We start from the raw sequence: 18350 nt of genomic DNA on the forward strand, positions 1-18350 counted from the left end.
GGTTGCAAAAAAATGTTTGACTTCGTAAACAATTTTGACATTTTCTGATCTAATACTACAATTTTTACAAAATGTTGACTTTTTTGACATGCCGAAAGAAATCGCCCTAGTTATGACGTTAAAATCACCGAATCACGGCGACATTGCGAATGCTTGTTCTTCATTTTTCCCATAAAATATACTTTTATTATAGAATAATTTTTCAATTGCCTCACGGTACTTACAACAAGCCTCTGTGTTAGCAAGACGGTTGATTTCGTTGTCACTGGGACTGATGCCAGTAGACCTTCAGCAATCTGCAACAGCAGGGGTATGATGATTAATACCATGACAACGGAATTACATGAGCCATCATGCTGAAAGGCGTCTTGGATAGTGTGTATCGGAGTGTGTATGGAACTTCCCAGATCCAGATGCCAAAATGCAGAATGTCGAATGTTAAGCTGTAGTCAATAGTGATGTGGTGCGGAACCACCAAGTAATAGCTAGGCGACTCACTTCCAATAAGGCTGAACTCGTCTTCTGTGAGCCTCCTCCCGGTATAGACTTGTACAAACCACTGGGTTTTCAAAATTCGCCACTACAACTAGGCCTACTCAATTTCCATAACTAGCAACCAGAATTTTTAGAACTATACATTTCTTAAATCTCGCAATTAGAACTATGGAACTAGAAATAACGACATTTCAAAGTCCACAACTAACTAATTACACACAACTAACTAAATTCAATTCCGAGAAACTCATTCATTTTTATTTTATCGGATTCGGATCGGATCATCGGAAATAAGATTGGGTTCGATCACAAAACCCGCCCTCTAGGTACCTCACTATAAGTAGTGAAGACTCTGAGCTAGCAAAATGTACACCGGTATCACGATTCACGCCTAACTATGACCTGTGTTTTCTAGTTGTTCGGCAACTATAGAACTAGAATTAGAACTACTAAAGCAGTATTTAATAGACTGTTCAGCGTTCACTAACTACATTGGTATTTTTACAATTCTGTCTACCAAAACAGATTGAGTAAGCAAGATCAATTTCGTTACACGAACTAGTGCGGAGCAGTCGACAAATTCTCTGGTCCGACTCTGATCCTGTTCTTCAATTATCTGGTCCGGCTCCGGCCGTATCAGGAAAAGTACTGATCCGGCTCCGGCTAAAAATGAAAATGTCCAGCCGGATATCCCGCCCGGATCCGCTCCATGCTCCGCCCTACACCGTACGGTGGTACCGTGGATTTAAATGTGGATCGTTTATTTTCGCAATGACTTGGCGGTTACTCGCGTGTGGTTGGTTGGTAGTTATTTAGTTACAAAAGTCAAGCTTATCAATAAAGATTCTAGCCGGATCCAAAAAGTACTGATCCGGCTCCGGTTAAAATTTAAAAAAATGCGACCGGATATCCAATCCGGATCCGGTCCATGCCCCGCACTAACACAAACTTGCGTATAACCGCAAAATCACCACTTTAATAAATATATATTTCGTGGATTTGTTTTCACGTATCTGCCTAACTCTAAACTACATAGACTGTGCATTATGGCGCCGTATCCCCCTTTATGACCATTCATATTGGTTACGTCGATGTATGTAAGCTGACGATATTCAACCCAGTGTTCACCCCTCACTTCTACTTTCATTTTCGGTAATCAATCCCGGTAGTGACGATTTATTTCGCGCGAGCCTATAGTGTGCAGAAGGTATACGTTTCACATGAAGTTTAGATTGCATTGTCACATGTAACTGAAATACAAAGCATAGGGTACTATTTCGATCTTTTACAAACTTTGTGGGGGGACCATCTTGAGTTAACTGCATGTTTTTAAACTAGTCATCACAGATTTCAAGTATACTTCTTTCATTGTTTCATCTGTCGCTGCATCTTTGCTATCAACTTTTTTCCAAGAAATACACCACAAAGTAGGTTAGCCAACAACATGTGAGATTCAACTTTCGTTTTCTGTTCGATTTGTAAGTTACACATCGCTGCACGGGGCGAGCATTCTTACGGTTGGTCGGTTTACCAATATCGTACCTTGTACGATGTGTCTGCATTATTATCAGTGACGTGTTGATATAGCGGATTCGCTTTGCAGTTTCGAAGCATACAATACAGCATGGGCGGGCAACTTCTCCGATCGGCGGGCTGGATATGGAAAATTGAAGTATACTTGGCGGGCCAGATTACAGAACATATACACTAGTCACGTGTGTATCTACCTATACAAGGAATAAATCATATTAAACGTAAACTTTAAGATTAAGGCATAGAAGCCAAAAACAGTATTTAATGAATTTATTAACAGTGGCTGTTGAAGTAAATGAGACGTCTGTGGTCGGTCAAAGTTGTCAACGAGTTCTTTGAACTCTGCCTGCTAGTCGTATGTAGAAACCCTTAGTGAAGACTACACGTGAATATCAGTCAGATTGGAACACAGTTTGTCTTATTAATGTTCATAGTCGAAAATATATGCACAACCGAACTGAGCAAAGTAATAGTTTCATGTCCATCTTTCTCAGGTTGGCAAACTTGGATTCATTCTGTGACGCATAAAATTTGTCAATACTTTCAGAATAGAATTTCGATTTCAGGGTAGAAACTCTCTGCGGACCGACCAAATTCCCTTCGCCTGCCGTATGTTGCCCTTCCCTGCAATATAGGATCTCCAACCAATGACGGATTTTTTATCGAACTTAGTAAACGTCATGCACCGTTATACTGCAATATGGAACATATGTTACAGTTTGTAAAATCTTCAATTGTGTAGCACTCTCGATATTGTAAGTTTATACAAAAACCAAGATCGAATGTGGAACACTTTGTTCGTTCTTGAGCACCCATTTATGCGTATGGTACGTCCTATGTCAAGCCAAATAATGCGGACGCAAATATTTCGTTTCCCAATGAGTCCAAGTCTCTGCTCCGCGAAGAAATTAGCGTTCTAACAAGTCCAGTGATTCCCAACCGCGGCTCTCAGAGTAGCATGTGGCTCCCAGGTAGCCTTCTTGCAGCTCTGATTGAACTCTAAATATGCCACAAAAATATAATAGAAGACAGTTGTTGTTTGTGTCTATGACTTGCTAGAGTTGATTTCTGTATATGAATGCTAAAATGAGTCATATTAGTTATGTCTAGAGCTGTCCAAGGCCGCTTCTGAGAACCGGGAAAGAGAATTCTTGCAGACTAGCGTAAAAGGCATGAATGACTTCCCGTTAGACAAGGATATATCTTGCGTTCTGGTTGTCATAGAACTTTATATATCGTCTCTGTGAAGAGTAAATATCGACACAATTTTACTAATATCAAAATAACAGCTCATAGCCAGGTATAAATTGCAATAAGTCCAATATTACTCCGCGTATAATCCTCGCAAATTGTGCATTTCTTGCTGCTGGAATGTATGAAGAGCTATCACATAACGACAATAGTCTATGTTGTTATAATGATATGCTTTCTCAGTTTATTTCAATGCATAGCACTCTTCAATCTGCGTCTATCAATGCTGAAATAACCGATATATAATCTATAGAAGTCTATATGCATGCTTTTGAATTAGCTGGATGGTGAGATCCAGAGGTAGGCTAGCCACCTTTGAATTTTCGTTATTTAGCCTACTCAAGTGTTTTCATGCGGCTCCATTCGTACTCTGAAGTTTAAAATGCAGCTCCGACATCCAAAAATATTGGGAACCACACAATTCAATACAATACGATTAGAGAGAAACGTTAATGTCGTCCTAGAATTTTATGCGAGCCGTTTCCTTTTTTATGCAAAACTTCTTTTTCGGCAACGACGTGTATAAAAGAGACTGCAGCAATGCTGTAGGTTGTAGATACAGCTGTAACGCATTAGAACTGCCCAGTGACGATACATTTGTATTCAGTTGACTAATGGAGTCGATGTTTGGATCTACTTGCTTCGATTGCACTTCTTATGAGATCCACCCCTCTTAATTACGTGACTGCAGAATTATTTAACATGCGGTAATAATGCCTTATCTTCAGGGAAAGGTACTATATACTCAATAATCGTTTCAAGAAACTGCGGTTGATAGTTAAATGTCTTATTCTAATGTAACAACATTAGAATATAGTTACATCTATATAGCCTATCTTGTGTATCGAGTAACCACCGCGAGCGTTTTCCCAAATGGCTGGAGAAATTATAACAACCTGATATTCAGTAATTCATCGATGCGAGAAAGCACTTTTCACTGAATTTCGGCTAGAGTAGTAACGATTTGTATCAATTATAAACTCTTGTTGTTGGCATGTAGTATAGGATTTTCGATAGTATATATATTTCCATGAACATGGCACAGATCTGTATTTTTGTTCGCGAACGAAATAAAAATAGTTTCATATCTTTCAAGTTTGGTCCGTTGCGTGTTTGTACTGTTTCGAGTGACTTTTCTCACTCTTTGTATATTAACCGGAATTATTGCGAAACGTCCTTTGTTTAATCACGAACGAAACACCGATAACTGCCTTTATTACCGGCTACTAATGTGTACCTCAACATTGTATACAACAAATGAGCAATGTTGGAGTAAGTTTACGAAATATAATGGTAGAAGTTATAGAAGCAAAATATTCAGGCCTGAACAACTCGAAAGAATTCGACCGTGTAATTATTTGTTACGTCCAGCTCTTGCACGGGATATTAGCTACGATGCGGCCGTATTTCGGAGTCGAAGAAGCGGCAAAATGCGATCACAAAACGATGCTTGGCATAACACTTTTCACGAAGGGATTGACGCATATCGTAACTTACAGTTCGAGAGAAAATGAACATAGTCTACGTCATTAACATCACTATCCGTAATGTTCCAGTACAGCGGTTCCCAGCGTTGGCAATATCGCCCCCTAGTGAATTATTTTGAGAAACAGGGGGGCAAATATACCATAGAGATGACTGGGGGCGAAAGTGCTAAAACGTCCAATGAGATATATTTAATTAGCACGACCAAAAAACGCACTTGAAGACGGCTTATTCTGCATATTACGAGAAATAAACGTCAACTCAACGGAAAGTAGACGTAGAAATCGATTTTCCGAGCACCTATCACCTCGTAAAATGCCTTTTTTTAGTAAGTTCACCAGCAATCAGAGTTAGGTGAATAAATTTCCCGTTTTTATGTCCTCTTTTTGGGATTTGGATATATGGGGGCGAAAATTTGTCTTGAGATTGATAAGGGGGGGATGAGTCGAAAAAGGTTGCGAACCATTACTGGTAACTATACATCCACTTTTTCAGTTCAATTTATTGCTAAAGATTTCATCGTTTCAATACACCACAAGTCTGCGATACAATGAAAGATAGGAAGGTGTCGAAATCACTAGTCTTCGAAATCAGACAGCAACCTGGCCTGGGTGATATAAAAAAAGGAGGCATGCACACTGCATGAAAAGTAAAAGAAGATAATATGAACGGACAGGTGACAAAAAAGGTGTCATGCGTCGGAAGGTGAGATCGACGTGTCAGGCCGTGGTCCGGTAAACTAGAGGGCTAACTAGTACTTCGCAAATTTCCACGAAAACGTGCGGAACAAATCTGCAGGCTTTCAATTACTGGAGCCACGACTCGAGTCGCAATTTTCCGATTACGCGACTGATTTTCTAAAATACGACAGAAAAATTTAATTATTGATCTTCTCTTCTGTTTTCCTTGTTAGAATCAGGTCACTATTTTAAATTTGGAAGATTACTATATAACATAAGGTTTCACAGCGGCTACAAAGATGGGTAATTGTTCATAATATATTCGACTACTGATGAATGCAGATTTGCCAATCTTCCAATATTTGTAACCGCAGGGCAAGGCGACAGTAGATTCATGACGCACGTTGCCAATGGGTACGATAGAGATATCCGAGCATGCGTAAAAGCGAATAGGGTTGAAGTGTACGAGGAACGAATGGCAACCAAGGCGAACATTGGACTAAATGACATTGCGGCGGGAGTCTCACATAATACTCGTGAGTCTATTCTCAAATTTTACAGACATCAGCAAACAAGCTATTCCATGTTTACTAGACCTTTGCAGAGACCTATCTTCAGTTAAATCTCAATTATATATTGTACGCCCAATAACGTTGACTTGATTGCATGCGTTTTTATGTAACCCCTCTGTTTCACGATTCAGACGTTCCAAATATCTGCCAGACTGATTTCCCGTCACATCATATTTATATCGATATCAATGATCAGATCAAAAGAAGAACTATGTGACGCAAGATCCCGGATTTACGACCATCAAGCCAGGTGGCTTTTTCGGATTTGCCGAGTCTGGTCCTGACGGACACGTCTTCGTAACAATACAAATTGGGCCCGAAATCCCCCATGCTAACGTACAAGTGTATAACGATACGAATGTGCTCGTCGATAATCAGGGATCGCTAAGGAATGTCAAGTATAAAAAGATATGAACTGATACTTCAGGACAAAAACACAATACGCCGGCTCCCGCTCGTAAGAAACATTGACGCTATGTTGAATTTGTGTAGCCCGATAACTCTATATACTACGTAGTTCGTCCACCTCAGGTAGGCTACCACACCTGACGATATTTTCTGCCTTATGCAAAAATCATATATTCACAAACAACATATTTTTTTATTTATATCAGGCAGTTACACGGCTGAGAACCTATACGTCGTCTCATATTTGTTTGTGTGTATGTGTGTGATAGGGCAATTCATAGGCCAAGCAGACTATGGGCATGTTGTATTAGTGTCTTGTAGACTTTTCACCCCACTCGTTCGACCGAATCAAGTTGTAGGAGTCTATATCTTTGAAATCAAGTGGGCCAGTTGGCAAAATTATACCTCACTTTTTACAGTTTTCGACAAATAAACCTCTTGGGTGTACCTATTATATTCATCAATCACGATACCAGAACAAATCTGTGGCAAACAATCAGAAATTTCGTCTTTACCTTTACTGACATGGGATGTAATGCAATCGTGAAGGATTTACTTTTTTTAAGTTATAATTCAAAGTTAATATAGATTATCTGAATTCTATAATTTTGGATATTACTATCATCAAAATTATTATTGGATATATGAAATCCAGTAAAATGGGATTACAAAATTTCATGTGTATCCAATGACTTAACCATACGTCAAGTCCTAGCCAAGTCAAGTAATTTCAAGGCGAAGACTCATATGAAGTCATTCTATTAACGTGACTCGAGTCTCAACACTGTTATCATAGTGGACATATCCAAAAACGCATAATCATACAATGACCTAGTGTTGAAACGAATCCGTATGTATTTTCATACAAGCGAATTTTAGTCTGTCGATCAGTGATTTTTATGTTTGTTCGTTTTTAAACATGACTTATCCCATATACCAGCACTGTAAAGCAGATATAAGACAGGGACTGGATTTGTTAGTTGTTATTTAATGAATGACATTCGCGTCTGACCGCCGAGGTGTGCGGACGTGTCTAGATTGAGCAGCTCATCCTGCAATCAGCGTCGAGAGCTTGTTGCGAGGTTTTGGTCTTCTGGTGCAAAGGCTTACTTGTAGTAATACTCTAGCGGTACTCGGATAGGATTACGTGCAGTGAGAAGTTAATTGCTGTATAAGCCACCATCCCGCCTGATGGCAGCGGATGTTGGTAACGATGACATGGAATTTACTGTTGTCACGTCAAAACGCAGTAAAAGGGGTTCACAAAGCGAGTCTGATTGTGATAGTCCGCCATTGAAAGCAATGAATAATAAGTCTGATGCAGACTATTCTGGCCGCTCAGCCGATCCAGCTCGCACCGAAAATTTGAAAATAGTTGTTAAGGGTAAAGATAGGAAGATGAAACACTATCATCCTACCACAGTGAACAAGTGCTTACACGCAGTGATTGGTAATTATGAAGGGATCCGTGTCTTCCCGTCGGGAGACTTACTCGTCACCTGCCACAATCGTATGCAGGCCGATAAGCTCCTATCTCTAGATACGTTTACGGACGGAGTAGTGTCAATTCCAATTAATACGGGATGTTACGATGAGAGTAAACTGCATCAGCATGCGTCTAGGGCCGTTATCCGAGGTGTGCCAGCTGACATGTCAGAATACGAAGTTGTTGAATTCCTCAGCGAATCACACGTGTGCTTTGCTAAACGTCTAAAACGCAAGTCCACTGATGGCTATGTTGCTAGTTTGTCAATGCTGCTCGGGTTTAATGTTCCAACACCTCCAGATGAGTTGTATATTGGATATCTTCGATTCAAGACCAATCCCTATAATCCTCCCCCATTGAGGTGCCACCGATGCAATCGATTTGGTCACACGAAGGCAAATTGCGGCGGAAGAAAAACGTGCTCCAAATGTGGGAGTCATGAGCATGAACATCATCAGTGCGATCAGGAAAAGAGGTGTGTCAATTGTAAAATGCCCCATAGCGCAGCTTACGGTGGGTGCCCAGTGTATAAAAGGGAAGCCAAAATACAAATAATTCGAGAACGAGAGAGTCTATCGTATGTCGATGCTAAATCCAAAGTATCGCATGTCGATGCTAAATCAAAAGCACCAGAAACATCTTCACATACACAATTGTCGCCAACTCCCAGCGGTAAAACTTATAGTCAGGCTGTACACAGACGGCAGGCTGTACACCAACGTCAGAATGCCTCTGCTAAGTCAACTTCGGCGAAAATCAGTCCACCGCGACAACCCCTTCCAAATGATGCGAACTTATCCTTTTTGGAGACCTCTTCTCATGTAAACGAGGCCACCGAGGCCGCCAGTACCCCGTCCGAATCAGATCACGACTCGTCAATTCTATCTATCATGTCTTCTACACATCCGTTACTATTCTTCGCATTCATATGCGAAATTGTGAACCTCACAGCTAAAACTTGTCGTTCAAGCGATGATATCGATCTTCCGTCATTGATTACCTCCGCGGCTCAGAAGTGGCTAAGCGTTTCTTTCGACCCTGAATCACTGAAAAGCCTTTTGAGCGCAGTTCCACAAAATGTATAAGAACGCTGGTGTTCTTATACTGCAATGGAACTGCAGAGGAATATACAGGAAGTTACCTGAACTGAAGAACTTTATAGAACAACTCCCTACGCCTCCTGATATTATGTTAATTCAAGAGACACATCTTATTGATAAATATGTTCCAAAGATTAAAGGGTACATCATGGAAAGAAAAGATAAAACACTTCGCAGTGGTGGGCTAGCCATTTTAATCAATAAGCAATTGTCTTATCGAATACTCGATATTCAGTCACCCGGTGGTGGTATAGATACGCTGTGCATCGAAGTGAACGGTTTGCGGATCTGTAACATATACTGCTCTCCCGAGTACCGAGTTGTTGATGGTGACTTAGACTTCTTGGGTGACCTGTCCGACAGGTCTTTGATATTAGGTGATTTCAATGCCCATCACTGGTCATGGAGTGCTGGAAACTCGAATCGCAGAGGTCACTTGTTGTATGATTCGATAAATCGGCATGGATTGGTAACCCTGAACGCAACGAGTCCAACTCGCATCAATACTGCATACAACGCAGTGAGCAGGGCCTCACTCATCGACTTGTCACTGGCGTCGGCAGATATCGCACACTCGTGCTCTACCAACGTGACAAACTCCCTATTAGGCAGTGATCATTTTGTCATACTGACATCTTTATTGGCTAAACTACCCCGCTCTAACAAACGTCCGCTTACTTGGGCCCTCTCGAAGGCAGATTGGGCGAGCTTTCGCCAGATCCTTGATCTACCCGAGGTGCCAAATTTAGGGAACAACATTGACGCCATGGTCGACAAATTCACTAGTGATGTATTATGTGCGGCCAGCCTGTCCATTCCAATCAAGAGAAGTCACAGTCGCTCATCAGTACCATGGTGGAACGACGATTGTGCCAGGGCTGTGAGAAAGAAGAAGGCAGCGTTTTTGAAAATGAGGCAAACGTTTGATGCGCAATACATTGCTGAATTTAAACGTAGTCGTGCACAGTGCAGACGAGTGATACTAACAGCGAAACGTGAATCATGGAGATCCTTTTGTGAAACACTTGGCACCAGGGGAAATCTCCAGAAAGTGTGGAGTGTCGTCCGTTCTATTTCGGGCAATCTTTCTAATAGTTCGGTGGCATCTTTGAAAGTTGAGAGCAATTATATTACTGATGAAAGAGGAAAAGCACAAATACTAGCGAAGACATTCCAACGTTGTAGCAGCTCTTTGAATTACCGTCATAGGTTGGACTTGAGAGCTTCACTCCTCATAGAAGTCGAACACCATAGGAACGATACTCTTCTGAACAATCCTTTCACGATTGCAGAGCTTGAAAAAGCACTGAAGTCGAAAAAAGACACGTCCCCGGGACATGACACTCTTTGCTACTCCATGTTCAAAAACTTCCCGCCAGATGCCCTACTCAGTATGCTTTCGGTGATAAATAACTCATGGTGCAATGGGACTGTCCCTCGCAGCTGGAAGCACTCGATTGTTATTCCAATTCCCAAAGGAAACAAGGACCGATCAGACCCACGGTCATATCGTCCTATAGCCTTAACCAGCCACCTCTGTAAAGTGATGGAGACGATGATTATGAAGCGACTATCTTGGTATCTAGAAAAGCACGGCTTACTCCACTCAGCTCAAAGTGGCTTTCGTCGGGGACGGCGGGCCCTGGATCATGTTCTCCGATTACACGATGCCACTTACAAAGCTATCCATAATGGAAGATCGGTCTTAGCTGTCTTCTTAGACATCGAGAGAGCATATGACATGGTGTGGAGGGCTGCTGTCATCCATAAATTACGGGAAATGGGTATTTCGGGGCCTTGTCTTTCTTGGATCAACAATTTCATACACGACCGTACTTTTCAAGTTCGAATCGGGACAACGTTATCCGACATTTTCCTCACCGAAAATGGTATTCCGCAGGGGAGTGTGCTTAGCCCTTTGTTATTCAGCATTATGATAAATGACCTTCCAACAGTTATCGAGTCAGACATGGGGCTCTATGCGGACGATTGTGCCATTTGGGAGGCCGGTCTTGCTGTTGACCAACTTTCTCAAAACATTCAGTCATCCCTTGATCAGATCCATCGATGGTGTGTAAAGTGGGGTTTTATGGTATCGGTCGAGAAATCCGTAGCAATGGTTTTCACGAAAAAGCGAAATTATTCACAACCTGTACTCAAACTTGGAAGTCATCAACTGAGGTATGTGGAATCCTTCAAATATTTAGGTGTCACTTTTGACAAAAGACTCAACTATAAGATACACACATCTAACGTTGCATCCAAATGCGCAAAGCGCATGAATTTACTCAAAATGGTATCCGGCACATCTTGGGGTGCATCCACTCGAACGCTATTAACCCTGTATAGGAGCCTGATAAGATCCATCATAGAGTATGGCATGGAAGCGTACTTCTTCGCACCGAAATCACACCTCACGAAAATAATATCAATCCGCAATCAAGCTCTGAGACTTTCTTGCGGTGCCATGTCCAGCACCCCTATATGCGTATTAGAGGCCTCGTGTAACGACATGCCCCTTTTTCTAAGGCACCAATATCTTTGTCTCAAGTACCGTTCCAAGATCAGAACACAACAATCAAACCCAGCACGCAGTTTATTGGAGGGTTCATGGGAGGAAATGTACAATCTACTCTCGGACCGATTTGTGACTTTCAATCTCTTATCTCGACTTCAAATATTGGATGATTTGCAAGTCAGAGGTGACCACCCTCTAACCATATGCCCTTGGTTATTGAAATGCGCTATGATTGATACATCATTACAAACAGCCCTCGGACGCGATCCACCAAGTCACATTGTCGATGCTATATTCAGAGATTATATTTTTGAGCAATACCCAAACAGAATGCTAGTTTACACCGATGGATCTAAAAACATCAACGGTGCTGGGTACTCCTTCTACATCCCCGATCGCAATATAAGAACATCAAAAGTATGTTCGAAACTCCTATCAATCTTCTCGATTGAGCTGAAAGCAATATTCGATGCACTGATATGGATTTCAAAAAATTCCATCGAACGAGTTGCTATTCTGAGTGACTCTTTGAGTGCATTGCTGTCGTTGAAAAACCATCTTGGTGAAAATAACTATATTACCAATCAAATATTAGAACTAACTCACCATCTCTTACATGAAAGTCATAGAGATATTTCTTTTGTATGGATTCCAGGACACTGTGGTATTGAAGGGAACGAAGTCGCTGACCGACTTGCGAAAGAGGCTGCGGCCCATGACTTAGCTGACCAAAGTGTAGATCTTACTTCTAGCGAGGCCAACTCATTGATTTTAGGTCGCTGTAGGCAAGACTGGAACCAACGTTTCATTGAAACCGCCTCTGGAGCACATTTCAAACAGTTCTGCCCTGACATATACACAAAACTACCTACTTTTACCACGCCACGCCGTGCCGAAACCACCATTTTCAGATTACGCACCGGACACTGTCGTCTCAACTCCCATCTTAACAAAATTGGATGCTCCGATACCCCTGATTGTACCACATGCCATGTAGAAGAAACTGCAGAACACGTTATTATGGAGTGTGCAAAGTACGTTAATGAAAGACGCCAGTTTAGAGCTGCCGTAATGGACCTGAGAGTACCCTTCACCATGGAAAATGTAATAACAAGTGATTATATATTACCTTTGCTGTGGGAATTCCTTGCGAAGACAAAAAGACAATACTAAATGTTTAGTTGACTGTATTTACTTATCGCAATATCGATTCGATTAGCAACCGTTACGTCGTGACGCAAAAGACCATAGTTGTTATAAGCGTCACTAAAATCGCTTTTAAATATAATAATAATAATAATTTAATGAATGAGCTGATCAGCAAATTCGAGTAATTGATAGATGGGAGATGCAGCTTATAGATACTTGTCATCATTGATATTTTCAGAAGAGAAAATCAACCCTGCCAAGAAAGAAGAAAAAGTACAAGTCAAGGCTTCCAAAGAAAAACAAGGTAACATACAGTATAGCGAATTTGGGTCTGTCGAACAATGATTTTTTACTTATGTTTGTTTTTAAACATGACTCATCCCATATATCTGCACTGCAAATATAAGCAAATATAAGACAGGTACTGGATTTAGTAGTAGCCTAGTTTTTTTTATTGAATGAGCTCATCAGCAAATTCGTATAATTGGTAGGTGGGAGATGCAGCTTATAGATAATTATCATTTTTGATATACCCAGAAGAAGAAATCAGCCCTGCCAAGAAGAAAGAAAAAGTACAAGTCAAGGTTTCCAAAGAAAAGCAAGGTAATATACAGTATAGCAAATGACGTGATTGTTTTCCGGCCGCATTATTTATATTTTGTCAGCGATAAATTATTATGCTTATTATAGATACACTACGTAAACTTTAAAGTCGCAAGTTTGGCGTTGGAATAACATCTATGAAATTGGTTACTATCTAATGATGTCTGATGTTCACAAAACTAACAATTTGCCTTTCGTCCCTGATACAAGATAGCAGCATTGTAATCCAGATACCGCAAGGCGCGGTGTCGCAACATTCAAACAGACCCAAGCAATAAAATGGCTCAATCCTCGTTACAGCATAAACAGTTTGCAATTGCGGAACCATAAATCTTAGTGGAACTCAGATACTCAACTAGAATAGCGTACAAATGGCGTACGCATACGGCTGTCGTTGGCGATGTAGGCCAGGGGTGTCTAATGTTTGATGTGATATATATATATATATTTATAGTTCGGATCAATGTATCGAATCGTGCAGGCTATCGCATATTGCCTATCTGCAAATAGTTGAACTTTCTGAAAGCTCACGACATGAATGAATTGGAATGTGGCCTAGAAACTTAATACACCACCCAAGTTATTCGCAATCCGTTATTAAGCACAATCCGTCCGCTTTAATACGTAGTCAAAAAGCGATATAGAATGTATTACTAATATAACGACACAAAATTTGTATCAAAAGAATACTGCAATTACGATTCTAAATTCTACCATTTGTTCAATGTAAATATATACCAGGCGGCAACTGTAGTATATTGACTCAATATTATACATGAATTTTTTATTATATATTATTTATAGAAGTTCAAAAACAGTCATAGAAGAAGTCGAAGAAAAATGATACAGATACTCCCGAAGATTCAGACACAGATGATGGTAATGATTGCGATCTCGCAATTAGTTCAGAGCAGCAAAATGACTTCATCGGGTTTCTTTATTTACTGACTATTAAATAATACATTGTGAGAAATATACATCGCTTAGTCCGCAGCTTTCTGTATGATAAAGAATGGTCAAGTTGCGTTTTCTGTAACTGCCATGATATTTAAAGTGCCAACGAATTCAATTATAAAATTAGAAGTACCAGAAGTATGAAATCATGACCACAGCCTATTAATTGGTGCAAGCCTTGAAAACTCATGCATGTGTCATTACTGTTCCTGATCAATACAAGTATTAGTTCCCTAAATGCGATTGGTAGCGATGAGATTTTAAGTCTTGAAATTGTCGTTACTCACCCCACGCAGCAGTTCAAATTACGGATTTTACTGAATAAGATCAGCGACCTCTCATCCGCAATATCCCCTTCCCACCCTTGAGCCCGAAATTCCGTTTCAATAGTCTATGTAGTTCATAAAACTGATAAAGCACTATATAGTCCATAATAATCACATAACGATGGACCAGCTTCAAAATAGGCATGATATTTTAATAGTACCAGCTATCTAATCTCACGTTTATCGTTCGTAGATGAGCAGACGAATGAATCGGAGGACAGCGATGAAGAGTGCGACATGGAATCAACTGGTGAGGAATGGCAGTCTGGGTTCGAACTCGTAGGTGAGAGACTTTTGCTGCCAGTAACTTAAGGTTTTCTCATGTTGAGCATCAACGATCAGTCTCGGACATTCGTACTTCCACAAATTGAATCAAAGAACACTGGCCTACAAAAGATGAAACATTTTTTGTGGTTTAACTTTGATGATCCATCGAAACTAATTTCACTTGTTGAATCCAATGCTGAGATTCAATGCTGTTCAAGTCCTAAAAGAAGTTTTCCGAAAATCGACACACGTATATGTACTGAGGGCAGTAAAAACATACTGAAGTAATGTATAATCCGAAAACACTACGATACTGATCACATCCGAACACAATCCATATCTGAACACAATCCATACCTATGGTGGTTAATATAGAAGCCATCATGAATTAGTAGTTATACATAAGAAATATTTATCATTTGCAGATACCAAAATCATTTCATTGGCCACGGGACTGTTCTCAAAGGCTCTTAACCGCGCTGCAGGTACTACGGAATATTTCTGAATATCTTGTAATTTATGCATATTATTTAATTCTGGGAGAACTAAATTTTATCATTTGGATATGCTGAGATTAACCGTTGCCGTAAGCGATTTTCAGGGATCTTAGAATCTTTTAGGACGCTCCGCGTCAGGCCACTGCGTTAAAATTGGAATATTTGTTTGTTTGAAAGAAAATAAGGGCAATGAAGAGCCAAAGAAAAAGTCGAAAGACATCGGAAAATCTGGAGAAATGCTTGAAGGCAAGGCCTAAACAATTTCAATTTATGCCAAGTAGTTTTCTTCAAATTTACTAGGACAAATTTACTAAAACAAAGACGTACATTCCGGGAAAGTACCATACTGATACTCTAATCACGGTCGAGTGTGTCGGGGGAAATTGTAACACTCTGTTACTTTTGCCCCGCAACATTATCTATTCAATGTTGAATATATATGTTCATATATGGTATAACAATTTATCTACTGTAGATGAATCTTGCAACAGCCAGGAGTTCAATATCAGAACAGATAATACCTTGCCATACCAATTCTGAAATGATCATCTGTCGGAACGGCCATACAGAAGTGATGATGTGAATTTTCGGCTTCGGCTTTTTCCGTGATTCTACCACCCTTTCTCATGTTGATCGACTTTTGGAGTGTCGACCTTCAATGATCACTTAAGAACTTGCTCATGACTGAATCCTCATCCCCTGACTTTGAGCATGGCCCACTTACATTTTGTCATTTGGTGTGAACAACGTATTTTAATTTTGTACATAACAAGAGAATGTCATTAGCTTTGACGCCACACAATGTTCTATCATCGTTTTGTTACACTATCATCGGCCCATTCAACCAATATATTTTAGTCAGGTCGGCTTCGCACCTTCGCAGGTGACCCAATGCCCAACCCATTATGTACACTGAACAACAACACTTTGGTAGAAGTGGCCAAATATGTGTAGGGAGCAGAGGTGGTCAAAGTAGTTACCGTCGCTACTCAAGTAGAAATACCGCCTTCTACAAGTATGGGTGGTGGTTCAGAAGTAAGTAAGTAAGTAGGTATTCAACGCTTATTTTTGCCTACAAAACTGAAAACTGTCAAGTAGAAGTAAAGGTAGTCTAAATCATACCTACCTAAAAGCAGTATGAGTAGGCAAAATCTACTTCAAGTACTTCAAAAAGTAGAAGTGCTTCGTTACTGACCACCGCTGGGGAGACGATGGAATGAATGTGTTTCTTGTACACTTTGAGCTCAAGAAGAAGGCACGAAGGGTGATACTGTATTCAGATGACAAAAGTGCGATGAGGCGTAGCCCGGAATAGTCCAAATAGTTTTATGCATTAATAGAATTTGTGCTCCCGTTTTCGTAGTTCATTTCGTTTTTTAAAGTTATTAGGAACACTGTTATGTAATTTCCCAAAATGGTCGGCACAATTGCCCCTGGGTACGGGGCGATTGCAACATTTGAGCGGCGATTTTCGCGTCCCAATATTTCCATGATTCATTGTTGATTGATTCCCATTTTGGTTTTTCTATCAACTATAGAGTTGTTGGCTTCTTTGTATAAAACTTTGGAAATGAAATTTCCATGAGAAAAACACGTAATGTTAGAAAATACAAAAAGTGTTACAATTTTCCCCGGTCTCCCCTACATATGGGTCGTGTTTATGATTCTACCAAGTACTCAATTTCCTCTTTATCATTCCAGAGCTCCTGGAGACTCAGTCGGATGATAGCGATGAAGACATCTTCATCAATGACGAAACGTCAGCGGAAGAGTTGCAGCAAGAGGTGTCTTTCGCAGGTAACCGACATTTGCTCTTACCAGGACCGCAACAGCTGTAACCCAAACCCCCCAATTTGATCGGTCACCGAAACTTGCATACTCTCAAATAGAGTTGAAGCAAAGCAAATATGGGACTAGCAAAATCTTGTCAAACGCAAAATTGGAACTTATTGAAGTACCGATCACTCCTTAACAATATCTAAGCAGTTTGTTGTTGTAGTTGCGAAATTGTAAGTGTTGAATTAGAATCGCTTTACTAGCCATATTTATCATTTTCAGACAATAATTTCTTTTCATTGGTCAGAAGACTGTTATCCAAGGATGCCGATAAAGGTACTACGGAATATTTGACTATCTATTTAGCATGTGCATGTTTTAATTCTGGAAGAATTAACTTATGTCACGTCGACATTGGGTGAATAATCGTTGCCGTTAGTGAATTTCCGGGCTCGTGGAATCTTTTAGGACGCCCCGCGTCAAACCACGTGTGTTAACGTTGGAATATATATTTGTTTTATAGAACACAAAGGCAAGGTAGAGCCAAAGAAAAAGTCGAAAGATAACGGAAAATCTGGGAAACGTAGCAGCAAGGATTCTACTGAGGCAGAAGGTGAAACTCTACCAATTTCAATTTATACCCAGCCAGGTTTTTACAAAGTACTTGATTTTCAATGTGCGCAATTCGCACAAGAACTAGAACTAAAACCAGCGACCTTTACAAACCGCAACTATTTAACTAATATAAAGCTAACTAGATGCAATTACAAAGAAACTTAATAATTGTCATTTTATCGTAATCAGATCGGTTTTCCACATGAACATCAGTACAAGTTTGTATCCAAAACGACACCGAAACCCACCCCTTATGGCTACGCTATTGTTAGTAGTAATGACTCTGAGCTAGCAATATCTCCCCGAATTTCACACAACATAAAAAGAAAACATAAACAGTACATAGGTATCACAATTCACGCCGAATACATGCATTTGTTCGGCAACTGAGGTTATTTTCAAATGCGCAACTAGAACTTGTACTAGAACTACTCACTTTTCAAAATCCGCGACTAGAACTACAACTATTTAAAAAGAGCAGGTATATCGACCATCCAGTCACTTTATCGGTAATTTTTACAAGTCTGTGTTCTGGGCAAACTGAGGCCTTTTGCACCATGCATGCTTATTCATGGCACTAAATACATATGTAGAGGCCTACCAACTATACCTAGTGGAGAATGTAATCAAGTCTC

At 40.3% G+C, this 18350-nt stretch overlaps 1 protein-coding gene and 1 long non-coding RNA gene across 3 annotated transcripts; both read left to right on the forward strand.

Annotated features, from left to right (window-relative positions):
- Positions 1-4910: 4910 nt before the first annotated feature.
- LOC145443203 (uncharacterized) lies at positions 4911-15488 on the forward strand. Of its 2 annotated transcripts, XM_080321199.1 has the most exons (8): positions 4911-5747; positions 5819-5980; positions 6213-6473; positions 12916-12981; positions 13215-13280; positions 14085-14159; positions 14754-14843; positions 15253-15488. In XM_080321199.1, the coding sequence occupies exons 3-7, from the start codon at positions 6408-6410 to the stop codon at positions 14841-14843; spliced, it is 363 nt and encodes a 120-aa protein (XP_080177325.1). In that variant the 5' UTR covers positions 4911-5747; positions 5819-5980; positions 6213-6407; the 3' UTR covers positions 15253-15488. The 2 variants fall into 2 exon arrangements, with proteins under 2 accessions (XP_080177325.1, XP_080177324.1); XM_080321198.1 differs by lacking the exons at positions 12916-12981; positions 13215-13280; positions 14085-14159; positions 14754-14843; positions 15253-15488 and having other exon boundaries at positions 4938-5747; positions 6213-6471.
- Positions 15489-16995: 1507 nt separating this feature from the next.
- LOC145443208 (uncharacterized) lies at positions 16996-18227 on the forward strand. Its single transcript, XR_013916338.1, has 3 exons — positions 16996-17121; positions 17383-17436; positions 17624-18227. It is a non-coding gene; the product is annotated as an uncharacterized LOC145443208 (long non-coding RNA).
- Positions 18228-18350: the final 123 nt, after the last annotated feature.

Source organism: Botryllus schlosseri, chromosome 7 (genome assembly GCF_051294905.1).
Source record: "Botryllus schlosseri isolate E-star chromosome 7, Bs_hap1, whole genome shotgun sequence".
NCBI lineage: Eukaryota > Metazoa > Chordata > Ascidiacea > Stolidobranchia > Styelidae > Botryllus > Botryllus schlosseri.

Coding starts and splice junctions, on each gene's coding strand:
- LOC145443203 (XM_080321198.1), top strand. Junction 5,981..6,212: donor GGGAGTCTCACATAATACTC/GTGAGTCTATTC, acceptor ATCAATGATCAG/ATCAAAAGAAGAACTATGTG.